The 16,341-nt window shown below is 37.1% G+C and overlaps 1 protein-coding gene across 3 annotated transcripts in view; it reads right to left on the minus strand.

Annotated features, from left to right (window-relative positions):
* phyhiplb (phytanoyl-CoA 2-hydroxylase interacting protein-like b) overlaps positions 1-16,341 on the minus strand; it is a 28,850-nt gene that overhangs the window by 1,531 nt on the left and 10,978 nt on the right. Inside the window, exons 1-4 of one of the 3 annotated variants that reach the window (XM_079594877.1) lie at positions 10,598-10,733; positions 3,166-3,362; positions 2,856-3,030; positions 912-1,029 (exon numbers count right to left, since the gene is read on the minus strand). In XM_079594877.1, coding sequence (XP_079451003.1) covers positions 912-1,029; positions 2,856-3,030; positions 3,166-3,330 — 458 coding nt within the window. In that variant the 5' untranslated portion in view covers positions 3,331-3,362; positions 10,598-10,733. Of the gene's footprint in view, positions 1-911; positions 1,030-2,855; positions 3,031-3,165; positions 3,363-7,373; positions 7,517-10,597; positions 10,734-16,341 lie in introns of those variants that run through there. The other 2 variants (XM_079594878.1, XM_079594876.1) reach the window with 2 other exon arrangements.

Raw genomic sequence — 16,341 nt, forward strand, 5'->3', positions numbered from 1 at the left:
GCATAAAGCAAGGCAATGAATAATGTATATCTCTCTGAAGTAAGATGAAGTGTTACATTCAGAATCAGTGTTATATATAAAAAACGATTTCTGAAGGGAAAAGAAAAACCTTCCCTTTTACTACTTTTGACTGTAACGAGCCTTTTCAGAAGGATTTAATTTGATTCCAAGGTGCCTCTTACATCTAAAATCTTATTCATTTTATTCATGGAAAAGCTCATTATAGACTTATTATATCACCTTAGATGCATCAAATTCAACAGAACAAATTGAGTTTTCTGCTGTAAAGGCTGATGTAATGGCTATTTTCATCAAATTATACTTTAGAGACAGTATTCGATTAGTACAGAAGACATTTAAATCACTGGGGTTACGTAAAAGAACATTCAAAGATAGAAAGAAAGATAATTTGCAAAGAGAGAACTGCGTTTTTAATAAAATAAAATATATCTTTTTTGGATTTTGGAATTTATTATTGTGAAAAATGAATATTCATATAAAATGAAAATTCCGTCATCATTCACTCACTCTTGTCTGACTTTCTTCTGTGGAACCCAAAGGGTCGTTTTGAAGAATATATTGGCCCCTATTTTTATTAATAAAAATGAATAGGGAATGGTCTGATACCAATGAAGCCAAAAGTGAACACACATCACTGACATCAAACCTGAAGCTGTATATTTTACAGAGCTCTGGTGGAGGGGAAGATTTTCAATGAATAGCAATTTTAATTTAATTATGCTTTACAGACCCATAGTCCACTTTCATTTCATTCACTTTCCACTTTCACTTCAGAATTTAATCTTTTGTGTTCCACAGAAGAAAGTAAGCCAGGAAGGAAGGTTTAGAACGAAATGCATGTGACTGTTTCTTTAGTAATTTAGTATTGTTACCCCGGTAGAAGCACACACCTTGCATGGTCAAAGTACTCCTTGTTCTGGTTTCGATAAAAGACTGAGAACCGCAGCATTCTGCCGGCGATGACCTCAGCTTTCTCCATCAACTGTGTGAGATGAACAGTGGAATAATCTGTAGGTACAAAAAAGAAAGATAAAGTGTATTGGAATCAATATTAACCAATAACAGCCTAAATATGTTTGTGGAGGCTATATCAACAATACTTTAAAGGTGAAGTATGTAAGATTTAAAAAAAAATACATTTTATTATTCATTGACTAATATTAGTATGCCATTCATGGGCTTATCTTCCCCAAATGTGTAAACATCGAGCTCCTCAGGCACCATCTAAACACTGAGGGCGTTCTGCTTAGATCTGTGCTTTCCTCCATGTCGTAACAGTAAACCCGCTCTGTTCTCTCGCTAGATTTAGGCGTGCTGTATTCAGATTGCACTCTGATGAGGCTGGCGGAAAAATAGTTCTTTCAGAAATCGTGCATGCTCACATGCCAGGCCAGTAGTTGGCGATGTCACATGGTAAAGAATCCCTACGCACCTATAGACTGAACACGTAATATGCATTCTCATGGCGTCACAGTTTTCAGGCACCATATTCACATTTTTGTAGTTTACAAAATAGTTCATTTTCGGGGGGTTTTTCCTGACAACCGACGTTAACCGATCATTAACTATTAACTGACAAAATTATGTTCAATTAAAGCTACAGTCTGTAGTTTTCCCTCTTTGTCGCCATCTCTGTTTGAAATCTGCAATTGCAGTTATTCGCAGTTAAATTATATCAACTTTACGTGGGTTGTGCCACGGCACGGCACAGCGCGGATGAATCCAATGTTTTGAGGAGAATGTGCGGCTGTCAGTCACCGCGCCGGTGTGGATACTGGCATTCGGAATCACGGATTCTTCTGTTTGGAAGTATGACCAACATAATCATTTTCAACGGAAAATGTCATCTGAACAAGTAGAGCCCCTTTCACACAGAGATTCTGGAAAATACACGGATAATGTGTCCCAGGATTTGTCCCGGGATGGTTTGATTTTGGTTCATTCACACTGCCAATGATTTTCCGAAATCTGTGAGTGCGTTCACACACATCCCCATAAAGACACGTGTTGTCAGGATGTGTTGTAGAAAGGCCAGTCTAATCTTCCGCTACCACTCTTTCCATTGTAGTCGTGCACTTACTTGGTGGATTTTTTTTACGCAGCGTCTTAAGTTTACAATCTGCTCTTTCGATCTCGAGAAACCACGCTCAAGCATTTTTTTCAGGATTCGGTCGTACACGCATCTCGTTCCACAAAGCTGGCGAACGATCTCGGCTTCAGCGCGGATAATAAGGAGCTCCCTGGTCTCTGCTTCATTCTATTTTGCAGACATTTTTTTTGTTCTTTCTTTGTTGATGACGAACTTTGAACATCTGTCATTGACACCGCATGTTAATGAACTCCTAAGCACAAAGACAATGACAGCGTAGGCTACGCACAACACGTTTGAAAACGGCCTTTGCATTTTACCGCACAGCATTGGTCAATCTATCAATTAGAGTAACAAATTAACAATTCCTTAATTTAGTATTTTAAGTAATCAGGAATCTGGCTACGCTACTGGTGTAAATGCCCCCTAAGCTATATCACGGTTAATGTGCTGTTCATTTCTCTCTCTCTGTTGGCTGTTAGGGGTCACCACAGAGGAATTATCTTAATTATTTGCCAAAGGTTGTATTCCTGGATGTATTGTGCTGTCCCATTATTTATTTAAATTTTACATTCAATATAACAAATTATTACCCAGACAGCAACATAGTGTTGGGCCAGATCCGACCAGAATCCGCATGTACCATACGTGGGCTGGACCTGGCCCGACACTGCTGCTGTCTGGGTAGCTTTTCATCAACTCATGAAACCCCATGTGGGAAACCGTGCTTTAATGTGCATCTCACCGGCTGTACAGAATTCATTGATCTCGCTCCACTCCGACACGGCGTAGTCTCCATCGCCCTGTTTGGACGCGGTCTGAACGGCCACGGTGTACTCGGTGCGTGGACTCAGAAACCAGTGTCCTCGCACTGTCATGGGCAGAGGAACTGCTTTCGCTACCAGTTTAGTTGGGACGTCCTAGAGAAGACAGATAATGAACGAGACTGGACAGTCATGTTCTTGCAGTTCTCTTTTTGCAAACACATCAACTTTTGCATACAACAGGCCAGGCTGTGAAGGCACAGGTAAAATATAGTGTCTGCAGACACACACCTTGTGTTTGAACTTGTTAGCATTCTTGTTTTCTTTCTTGTTGAGGTCGATGAAGTAGTGTGTGATGCGTTCCTTGGACCGGGAGTCCGTATCCCAGCAGATCTTAAAGGAGTCGCATGTGATGTTGCTGATTTTGATGTTCTGGGGAACTGGAAGTTCCTCCATCTCGGCAATGCCACTGTCCAGGGACTTATTTCCTGAGAGACACAACAAGACAGATAGAGATGTTGGGAGAAAGAACAGAAACGGATAACTATTTGACTTATTTGGTCAACCTGAAAGTGGAGAAAATGATCTTTCAGCATATACACATTTAAAACAAAAATATTGGTGACTCATCTTGCATTCAGGGGTGTATGCAAATTTCTGTACAATCAAATGCTCAAATGATACCACCTTCCTCTGGCTACACTGTAAACAAATCTGAAATTTACAACAAAAAAACAGAATCTGTGGTCGCCATAACTAGCAATATTTTAAGATTTGACCTTGAATTTACATAAAACCTTTTATTAAGTCAAATAATGTTAATATATTAAATTACTTAAATATTTTTTTTTACCTTCATAAAATACTGACACAACCACTTTAAAATACAGATGGCAAAGAGAAAGCCATGTGACAAATCTAAATTCATCACAAGAAACTTTTCCATGAGCTGAGGTAAATACTAATCATAATCTATATAGTGTAATGCTCACAAATGCAAAACACCATCATGGTAACTCACATGAGTCTAAATTAAATTATGTTAAAAACACAAGTAGAATACATACAACCCTAATGTACATAACTGATAATTTAAATGAAAAAAACATTCAATGTGAAATGTCACACTGAGAATTCTGGGAATGTCAATTTGTTTTTTCACTGTATAAATTATAAAATGTCTTTTTCAAAGCAAAATTTGTACATTAATAGTATTTTACAGTAAGATTACATGAAATGTCCAATTCGATCTATTCGTGTAAAGGAACTTACTGTTAACCAATTAGCAGGTTTTTACTGTATAATTTTTACAGTCGTTTACTGTTAAAACTACGATAATTGTTTTCCACAGGTGAAGTATGAGGCATTGTTGATGTAGACACAGAAAGAAAACAGTGCTTATAAAGTCATAGAGAGTATTGAAGAGATTCAATATTTGGAATAAAGTTGTATGAAATGTGTGATTCTAGCAGTGACTACAGATTAATGTACAGCAAAGGTCAAAAATGTTAACACTAAGATATTTCCAAGAGGAAATTCCCAGTCCGACCTTTATCTAGGTCAATACTGAACTTTACCGCACTAATAGCAAACACTGCCACTATTGACTTGCAGGATGTGCCGCAGGGCAAAGCGGCGAAGGGCTTTTTCAGACAACTGGGTTATTTCATCCATGATCAGAGTTGATGGAAGTGCAATGCAAGTAGGTGTGAAATAACATTAAACTATCTATTTGGTTGCTAGGTGGTTAATGAAAAAAAAGAGCCCAATTTAAATTCTGCATTTGGCTCTGGTCTCTCCTTCAATGTAGCAATGTATCTGATTTATTGTCTGCCATATACAAAAAAGTAAAGTCTGATCACTGACGCTTAGGATTAAGTAAGTACGTTTTTGTTGTTTTGATTTTTTAATCATCAACTGCTTGACTGGATTTGCAATTGTTCCGGTTGATTCATGCTTTCAAATTTAGTAGACTACAAATTGCAATCACCATCTTTTCATGTGTTGCTTTTAATAATGTAATCAACACACTGCACTATCAAGCCCACCTCAAATCATTTCTCTTTCAGCTCTGAAATAAATCAGAAGAAACACACTCATCACTGAGACCTGTAAGATCGAATCAGCGAAACAGCTTGCAGCCCTAAATGAAAACTAGCATGACTAGCATTCAGTCTAAAGCCTCTTCAGTCCACAGATGGGGAAAATTACCAACAAACAATGTCATGAAACATGTTAATTACGGCATATTAAAAAAGACTTTTCAATATTCGGTAGCAATTTAATTTACAGTCCTGTTACACATATACATACTGTACTTATAGTATTTATAATAACTGGGTAATAACTAAACCTAACCGTAACCCAGTTTCCTAGGTGTAAGTACACATTAGTGCACACACTGTTAAATAAAGTGCAAACCAATATTATATATAACATCTATGTATATTGGATATTATGCTGACATTTTGCAAGATAAAAGCAAGCACAGATTTACTGTCGAACTAGCAACTTAATCTGCTAAAATATTAATAAAATAATTAATAATGTATGTTTAATACCATTTTCATATTTCACTTGAAATAGTTCGTATCCTAAAATAAATATCGGACATTTCAGAACTGTTACACCCTTTAATGAAAAATGTACATAGATATCTCTGGCACAAATATGTGTTTATAAAATATATAAATAAACATAACTATCACAAATTACTAGAGATAATTTTGTGTTTGATTCCTATAAATGATCTCCCTACCAATCTATGAACACATAAAAACACACAGAAGGTAACCTGACAGTATATGTTGCCATACATCAAGAAAAATAATTTTCTTGATGACATTTTTAAAACCATTAGGCACAAAACAATGCTTTTGTTATGTGAACCATTAGAGTTGTTTGATAAACTGATACCTAACATCAGATTCATTTAGCATTGAAATGACTTTAGACATAACAAATGTCTGCATCCCCCCCTAAATTTTTGATTTTGAATGATTTTAGCTTGTCCAACCGACAAAGTTCTTCTAATCTCAACCCCTGACAATTAAAGCACAACAATATCATAATTTTGTTATAATATATTACATTTATGTTGTAGTACAACCTTATACTTAGCAAATAAAATATTATTTTTAAGTCCCACATTTTTGCATTTAATCCTGTTACTGGATGATTTTTTTCGATTACAATAATTAACCAGGCAATCACATTTAAGGCAATCAATTGCCTCACATTTTTTAAGTTATGAAATTCAAAGTTTAAGTAAGCAGAACTAGCAGATTTGTATTTTGTACTTAAACATTTCAAGTAAAGAACAATTAAAATGTATGAGTACACTAATTCATACAATTAACTTAAAACTTTCATGTAATCTCAATGTGAACACTTTTATTAATATTAACTTAAATGGTAATAAGAAGCTAATCTGCTAACATACTAATTTGCAAACATATTAGCAATAGTATGTTATACAGAAGCACTTGCTGTATGAGCGCAACAATATAAAGGTATTATTTGCTGTTAAATCAAGATGCATGCACCACTTGTCACCATGGTAACTATCCTAAAACCAACATTAACAGAAATTCTTCTAAATTAGCATAACAAAACATTACTCACAACTAAATTTCCCACTTAACATTAATCTTGCACAAAAAAACCCATTATATTACACTTAATTTGAGCATTTACTCTCCCTTTCGAGTGCCATCGGCAAAGCATGCTGCAAAATAGACATCCCAGCCGTTTCAGTTAAACTTAAGTTCGTCTAAATTAAAAGAAATAATTTCATAAAACTCAAAACAATGAAACAGTTCAGTTTACTTAAAATATATCAGTTCTGTGAACTTGAAAGAAAAAGAAAGTGCTAAATACTCATAAAAGTTAATTTGACTGAACTAATTAGTTTAATTTAAGTTTGTCCTACTCAAACCAATTAATTTTTTGAACGTTAGGGTTTACAGGGAAGTTACATCATTTGGACTCTTTCTAAAGAATGGTAAAAACTGACCGTATTCAGCAAGGTCAACATTCAACCCTGTTTCCACACTAAGATAAAATGATCAAATAATTATGTAGGTTTCATCATAAAAGTAGTTTTATGGAAAATACAAGTTTGTCAATTGCCAATAACTTCAATGAATAATACATTCAGTAACAGGGTTGCAAAAAAACGTACAAACCTCTATAATTAAATAATGTTTGACCTCCCAAATTTGACTTTGACAATTTCCTGAATGTTCAGCGCATTCTTTCAATGACCAATGGAAACAATGTTTTGCCCTTTTCTAGGCCCTACAATTTTGTCTGGTACAGTAAACTAGACGTATGAATTGAGGAGGTTTAGCTATTCAAACACTAACCCTAAACCCTGGCGCCAAGGTGGCCCTGTTCATTCACTCCAGCTCTTTACCGAGACGTGAATGAATGAACTTAAAAGAAAGAGAGAGAAAAAGACAGAGAATGTCTGTGGGAGCAGTGCGCAGACACATTACCTGCCCAGTCAGCTAAAACCGGTATGCAGACACACAGCGCAGAAAGAGAGATGAAGGCACCATAAGGGAGACGTCCTCCTGTGTCTCTTCAGATGGAGCGTTATGGATGAGCGAGCTCTTCTCAACCACCAGAGAGCTTCTGAATGAATGATTCATAGGCAGACCCTTATAGTGTAGCTCCCAGCGCTGAATCATTTCTCGTTTTATCTCCCGCCTGCACTATGCGTTCTCCATACAAAGACTGAAGATAACAAGAGCTCGCCCACGTTAGGGAGGAGCGCTCCGACACCCGCTACTGTCTCACTGCGACAGTATTATCTCAGCTGAGAATTACTCGTGGAGCACTTTGATGCTTTCAACTACAAAACAAAAAGGCAACAACTTGGTATACTTGTTGGTTTCATTTCACAAGGAATTCACAATTCCGACTCACAACCAGAGGGTCTGAGAGACAAGAGAATAAGGTTTATCGGTTTGTTCATTTTCCAGTATAGTCTAGCTGTGAGATGTTACTGTAGAGCTCTCTTCACACACCCACACAGCTACAGTAACACAATAAAGTCATTTATATTCATTAACACATTAAACTCTCACCAAAACATTAAACCACAAACTTTAAAGGAATATATACCATGTACTTAAAGGGATAGTTCAACCAAAAATGAAATTTCTGTCATTAATTACTCACCCTCATGTTGTCCCAATCCCGTAAGACTTTTGTTCATCTTTGGAACACAAATGAAGATATTTTTGATAAAATCTGAGAGCTTGCTACGCAAACTGACAGTTTGACGCTTCAAAAAGTTCATAAAGAAATCGTAAAACTAATCCATATGAATTGAGCAGTTTAGTTCAAATTTTCTGAAAAAACACGATTGCTTTATATGATGAACAGATTGAATTTAGGCTTTTATTCACATATAAACATTAATCAACTCACATTAGTTGTGGTAAAGGCAGCTCAAGCATGTTCGCTTGACGTGTGAGAACCAATGAGGTTCATTCTCGTGTTACGCAGTACGTTTGAGCTTCCGCAAGAACCAATGAGGTTTGTTCTCGCAAGTCAAGCAGGTTCGGTTGAGCTTCTGTTTCTGTTCGCTGTTCAATATGTGAATCATATAAAGCAATTGAGTCGAATTTTGGACTAAACCGCTTAATTCATGTGGATTAGTTTTACGATCTCTTTATGAACTTTTTGAAGCGTCAAAGTGGTAGTTGCATAGATTGTCAATAAATGGAGGGTCAGAAAGCTCTCAGATTTCATCAAAAAGATCTTCATTTGTGTTCCGAAGATGAACGAAAGTCTTATGGGTTTGGAACAACATGAGGGTGAGTAAATTATGACAGAAATGTCATTTTTGGGTGAACCATCCCTTTAAGATAACATTGAGCAGCACAACAGTTTTTGACAATAATTGTAAAATGGAAAAAGGTTTTAGGATTTTTTTTTTACATCAACTGTTTGATAACCAACAGTATTGAAAATATCTTATTTTCTGTTCAACAGAAGAGAGAAACTCATACAGGTTTAGAAAACCACGAGGGTGCATAAATGATGACAAAATTGTCATTTTTGGGTGAACTATCCCTTTAAACTTCATATCTAATTCTAATTTGTTCTAATTCGTTCTAATTTGTTCCACTTATTTGCCAGTGTCAGATGTGTCCTTTTCAATAACTTCTTTAAATTTAAAGTCTTTTGAACAGTACAGTAAATAATGTACAACTTAAGATAAAAAAAATGCATTTCTGTAATGACTATTATTTTTTCTTTACAAAAAAAAAAAAAAAAGATTAAACATCACTAAAGCTAGGCTTATTTTTATGTAAAATAAATAATTGTATTGTCGTTAATTATTATTATTACATTGGGTCAAATATGACCTGCTATTGACATGTTTTGTGAGACAAATAAAAAGCTTTGAGAATGTTCAAGTCACCATCAATAATTCCACCACTGACGTAACCTTGTTATGAGATTTTACCAAGAAGCAATGTCGCATTTAAAAATATCATCAAGGACATTTATCCAACAAAATGAATGCAAGGACACAGTGTAGCGTGCTGTAACTCAAATTACACCTTAAAAACCTTAAGAGGATCAAAATGCCAAACTGCTCACAATTTAGATTCTCTGTGGGGGGAAAGTGAGTAATCTCAGGCTTAATGGACAAACACCACATCTTTCTGAGCTTGCCAAAAACTCACAGATGGCATAAAATGCTGTACAGTACCGGTCAAAAGTTTGGACACAATTCTAATTCTTCTACTATTTTGAATAATAGTATAATATGTATTAATATGATTAAACTAAAATATTGAATAACAGTGTTAAATCGAAGTATTATTATTATTATTATTATTACACTTAAGCATATTTTGCAAGATTTACATTTGTATACAAAATTAAGCATTTAAGCATAAATAGTCATCTCAAGAAACAAATTCAGTCAAATGTCTCCCAACTTTTGACTGGTACTGTATACATTTACATTTACAGCATATATAATAACACGTTGGCTTGCATTAGTGAATGACAACTCAAGCAGCACTAATAACTTGTCATCTAGAATCATCATCAAAGATCCGGACACACAGTCATGCACAGGAAACTCAGTTTAGCAAAGCCTCAGTTGCTATACACTAGGAATGCAAAATGTGGTCTTTTCTCCTTGTAAGGACATGTGAATGGGGTGATATGTAGACACGGGCGATCCTCCTTCTGCCAAAAAAGTGCTATTGAAATCTCTATCCATGATTGGAGTTAGTGTGGTTACTCGGTTGCTATGGTGCTCATGTAACTTAAATTAAGAAGCTTATACCTATACAACAAATCCATACAAATCCCTCCATTTCCATTATACTGTACTTGCATCAATAACATCCTCTATTGCTTTTAATGGTCTTAAAAGATGGTCCTCTCCTTTTAGAGATACAGTAGCATCACTAATCCATTAACACAAAGAAATCGTTATCTACATTTCTGGGAAAACAATAGCAGAATTATTCCAAGGATGAAGCATTGAAGCGTTTCATTAACATGGACTCATTATTTATCAGTCACAAGGTCACCGCATCTGTTTCAGTAATGAGCACAGATACTCTCTCTGGCTTTCATCCGCTCCAGGTAATACTTGTTCCGAGCAGACTACAAAAACCACTGGTAAAGCGAAAGCCTAAGCCTACAGGAGATTAAACACGAGGGGAGAAAGCACTACACGTACCAGCTGGACCAACGTCGTCCTCTCTCGGACTCCTTCAGGCAGGAGCAGCAGGTTTGTGTAGTGCAGTAGCCAAGCCTAGTGGACATGGTCTCCTGTCCAGCTCCGGCGCACTGACCCGTCTTCACGCACCCTGAGCCTAAAGCGCACGCTATTGGCTTAGAGCAGCTTTAGTGTTTGTTTTACAAGCCTATAGAGCACTCCCATAGGAGGAGCCCGGATTATGTCATCAGCTGGACTCAGCGCTGGATTGAAATTTCAGAGCGTGGAGAGAGAGAGAGAGAGAGAGAGAGAGAGAGAGAGAGAGAGAGAGAGAGACTCAGTTGGGTAATCTGGTCACCAGCTTCCATTAGGAAAGGGGAAACTATCCAGTGAAGTTCTGCATCCCACCCTCCCCCTCACTATGCCGTTCACACTGTCTGTCATATTTCCAAAAGATGACATCATTCTTATACCGGATGTCAACGTATTAGAGATTATTTTCTATTGTGGTAGTCGGAATCTGTCTGTTCTGTGAATGTGACACTCACATTTTCACATAAGTGGAAGACATCACAAATGTTTCAGACCTTCTGACACCTCCAAATATAACTAGGAAGTTCATCAAGTCGAGCGTTGGTTTGACAAAGCCTTGCCTGGAAGTTTACTTTGAAGTTGAAGGTTATTGACGTCTTATGTAATTATAGAGCTTGGCCAGTTTGAAGAGACTTGAAGTTTTTGTGGCTTGAAGCGATATAGACCTTTCTTGGCAGTTGGACAGATGGATGGATGGATGGATGGATGGATGGATGGATGGAAACTATAGTCCTCACAAAGGCCACACAATGACGACATCCGCTGGCATCCTCACATGACCAGACAACAATGGACAGAGTGAACGCATGAGACCGCAGACAATGGCCATCTTCATCCTCGACATTCTCTGGTGGGCCACTCCATGAGCGCCACAACACCCTCATTGAGCTGAAAAAGACCCTCAGCAGCCCTCCACCGCTCTGGAGCATGAGGAAAGAGAGGGATTGCTTTGTTGCATTCATCCTAATGAATAATAAACGGGAAACATGATGCAGAGATGGAGCCTTTCATGAAACACTTGTGGATGAAATCCAAAGCCAAAGTTAACGGCATCACTGCCATCGTCAAATAAATGTATGTGGATGAGCACGTTAATCCTTTATGATGAGTGATATTTGGGCATTCGTGTTTGATGCTGGTCAATGCAAAAGGAAAGCCTGCGATTGGTGGATTACAAAACGTGCAAAACAAAATCCAAGATTGGATGACTATGACACAACACACTGAATGAACCTGACCATCTATCAGTTTGTGCTACACCAAGCACTGACACTGGGAATTTACCATAATACCCTGTGGTTTCTGAAGTGCTGGCCTCATGGGTGATGTCTTAAAGCTACGGCCACCACATCACTCTAATAAAACACACACAGAGCTCTACCCCAAAACCCAGTGGCTGTCCATATTTATATAACCTCTCCTTCTTCAATTCCCACTTAAGATGCAAGGATGATGGAGTTTAATATCTCCAGGGTGCGGGTATTACTGGACCACTCTTGTGCCTGAGACAGCGCATTAAAGTTTCATCAGTCCTTGGTCCCACGGCTATAAATAGAGCAGCATTTCATTCTTTAATGTGTTGAATCAGAGGGGAGAGATGCTGCAGAGATGAGATCCTCAGAGCTCTTACAGTGCAAATTCAATGACATATTGTTCGGTTTGGTTTGGAAGTGTTGACATGGGCGCTGACACGAAAACAGAGATGGAGAAATCAAAGTGCTAATTATGCAGTGGAAGACACTGCAGAGTAAGAGAAAAATCGGCTGTTAAAACGCAAACCTCTGCACTATTAACAAGACCTCCAGAGGAATGTTGCATTTCTCAGAGGTCTCTCGTTCACAGTAATGAGGCTCTTAGTTATATTTCAAGCTAAAACTTTGTCTCACTTATTTCTCCTAAAATTACTAGGGAAAGCAATTGTAAAAAAAACAGCCAGCAAACAGGCTACATTTGTAATGTTACAAGAAATTTGAACATAAATGCGGTTCTTTCGAATTTCCTTGTCGTCCATGGTTTCCACAAAACAATATTTAGCAGCACAAATGTTTTTTAAAATGGATAATAATAATAAATGTTTCTTGAGCAGCAGATCAGCATATTAGAATGATTTCTGAAGGATCATGTGACACTGAAGACGCTGAAAATTCAGCTTTGCATCACAGGAATAAATTACAATTAAAAAAAAATATTCAATTAGAAAACAGTTTATTATTAATTGTAATATTTCAATATGACTGTTTTTATTTTATTTTTCACCAAATATATGCAGTTGGTGAACTTGCAGAGACTTTCAAAAGCATTCATACATACCTAAATATGCCAAAACTGTCAATACAGAGAACAACGACAAAAATCGGTGTTGCCTACACCGTGTTATCCTCTTTTTAAAATTTGCACCCTATTGACTTCAATGGGGCAAGTTTTAAACCTGCTTTTATTTCTCTTATCATCCTTGATGTGTCATACAAGTGCCCAGCCATGTTGAGTGATTCCTTCAGAGTGAACACGAGTGAATCTGACTGCAGTAGATGTGAAAGATATGAATAAAAATGATGTTATATCAGCCAGCGCACCTGTATTTAGTTCCTGTTTTCGGTCGAAGTCCAAAGTAGTCGATTGTCGAGTTGACGCGCATAGGTTTAGTTACTTAGATCACGCGCGTGAACTCGACAATTGACTACTTTGGACTTCGACCGAAAACAGGAACTAAATACAGGTATGTGCGCTGGCTGATATAACATCATTTTTATTCATATCTTTCACATCTACTGCAGTCAGATTCACTCGTGTTCACTCTGGAGGAATCACTCAACATGGCTGGACACTTGTATGACACATCAAGGATGATAAGAGAAATAAAAGCAGGTTTAAAACTTGCCCCATTCAAGTCAATAGGGTGCAAATTTTAAAAAGAGGATGACACGGTGTAGGCAACACCGATTTTTGTCATTGTTCTCTGTATTGACAGCACTCCAAATTTACTAAAAATTGAGCTCAATGTTAAAATTGACCGGAGTTCTCCTTTAATATGTGACAGAATAGATCAATAAATGTATTTTTTTATGGTTATGGGGCTTTTTATTTGTATCTGTATATCATTTAAAGCAAAAACCAAGCCTTTTCTTGCCTTTTGTACTTTGTCAAATTATTGAATGATGCATTATGTCGTCCTTTTTATTGTTGCTTAGTGATTTTTGTGTTCTTTTGCTATGGCAGTTTACTTTAGTTTACGCATCTGTTGCTTAAAGTCCCTTGCATTTCACATGGCTTTAATTCATGATTTTTGTTACTTTTGTTTGACCTTGCAGGCTGTTATAATTTTTCTAACTACATAGGGGCTCAGCTGTTCTCTTGAGACAGAGTATACATTCTGACCTCAGGCAAGCAGAAACTGTGCGAACAGCATGAAATACATCTACCCATCAGTTTAATGCATGAAGTCACATTTTCTCAAAGCTGTCAAGAATCAAAGGATCTTCAGCAACAGCAATTAAGCGAAACCCTTAATGATGCACGGCTTAAAACGCTCCTGCAGATTATAACCAGTGTACTGGTCCTCGGGGAGATGGATCATTTTTTCGGTGCCTTTTTACCAAAGCTAACGCATCATCAGGATGATGACAAGCGGTAAATGTGTGGACACATCCGTTTTCACAGAGCTGTTTTGATGTTAGATGGGGTTAGCCACTGAATCATAAATAACTCTCTTGTAGGATATGCTTGCATCTCTGCTGTGAGGGTTTCTGATGGGTCAGCGTTTCAGGATATTTATGGGAGCGTCACGTTTAAAGAACAATATTAGGCAAAATAGATCTTGGAGTTATGAGTATTATCATATCAAATTACTTTGTTTTGAGCTCTATTTTCTTCAGAAGTGGTTGAAAAAGTATACAGTGAATTTGGGTTTGTCACTTTGGTACCACTTTGATTTTACTTAAAGCTGAAATGTGCAATTTAAAACTTAAAAATTAATTATTATTTTCTTAATTTTTTGTATGAATATCTGCTGATGCAATATCAAAAGAAAGAACCGACCCTTTACAACAACCAAAAAGTTGTATTCTTCATGCATTATTTTTGATCAACACTTGAATGTGGGTAAGTTTCATTAAAAAAGCAACATGCTGTGTAAAAAGCTGAGAAAAACACGTTTTAGTCAGACTGCATCCAGATCGGATTCAGAACAATGATCAAAATATAGAAACATAGATGGAGTAGACCGAGTCCATCAAAACCCCTTGCACAGTCCTATAGCTCGTCCTGGATCGACATTTCATTCAGTAACATTACGCAGTTTTGATTTATATGCTGTTTAATGTTGATGATCGCGTTATTTTTCATATGCATATGATTACATATGATATCGCTTGTTTCTGCTTCTTATTCGCATGTGTTTTGATCAGGAGATGATGTGCTCTTTCAGAAGATGTCATAGCGCCCCCTACCGTTTTACAGAGAAAACATTCAGGAATAATGTGATTATAAAATGTCAAAAGGCCACCACAAATACATTTTTAATTTAAGTGGGTTGTATCTTTTACAGTGTACATTGGTCTGAGGGGATTTTAGGTGTGAATAATTCTATTGAACAAGTAAAACCCATTTGAGAACTTCCAGTATAGTGGACTTGACAGAAACAGGCCTGTGTTGTTTGAGACTCAGAGATATTGGCTGTTAAAGCAGCCCTGGCTTGATCTGCTGTGCCGTCCCATTATGAGGCCCAGAGCGCGTACAGGAAGAGCTCATGACAGCGGCGGGACGGCAGGAGCATATGGTCTCGTCAACCTGACACCGCTTCAGAACCTCAGAACACGACCTGCCCAAACCAAAGCTCTCTAAACACTCCTGAAAGACCCGTTGTGCATGGGTGAAAATAGAACACTTAGGCTATCTACATAAGTGAGTCCCTTGTGAAAAAATAAGAAACACTTTAGCATACTTTTAAAATGAATCTACAGCAGTCAGGTGGTCCAGGTTAGTACTCTTTAAGTTATTTATGTTCATTATTATTGTAATGTTACGTGCTCGTGATGCTTTTGTTTGCTTCCCGCTGAACACGTTCATGTGTTTTGAATGAGACGTGAATTATGTCTTCAAACTAGCTCACTATTGCTAGCCTCTACGAAAATCGACTACCTTACCTTTAAGTTGTACTTTAAAGTAAAACTTGTATTATGATCATTATTACAGAGAGCACTTTAGAAATGTGTGAAGAAACAGACATGGGAATCTACTCTCTTTAAAAGTGGCCTTTTATTTCAGAAATATTTTATCTGCAAAATAAAATACAGTAAAAAAAAAAATCACGGGACTTAAGCTTATTCACCATTTCCCCAGCAGTTAGATAAGTCCATACATACCCTTTTCATTTCCGTGCGTGCCGTAACTCTGTTTGACGCACCCACCGCTAGCCTAGCTTAGCACAAAGACTGGAGGTAAATGGCTCCAGCTAGCACACTGCTCCCAATAAGTGACAAAATAACTCCAACATTTTCTTATTTACATTTTGTGATTTGTATAGTCACAGCGTGTACAAATAACAAGGTCACATGAGACACAGCCATCTTCTAACCGCAGAGGTGGAAAGTAACTAATTACAAATACTTACAGTACTTGAGTAGATTTTTTTTTCTACTTTCTTGAGTATAATTAAATTGTGGTACTTTTACTCT

This window comes from Phoxinus phoxinus, assembly GCF_949152265.1.
Source record: "Phoxinus phoxinus genome assembly, chromosome: 21".
NCBI classification, from domain to species: Eukaryota; Metazoa; Chordata; class Actinopteri; order Cypriniformes; family Leuciscidae; genus Phoxinus; species Phoxinus phoxinus.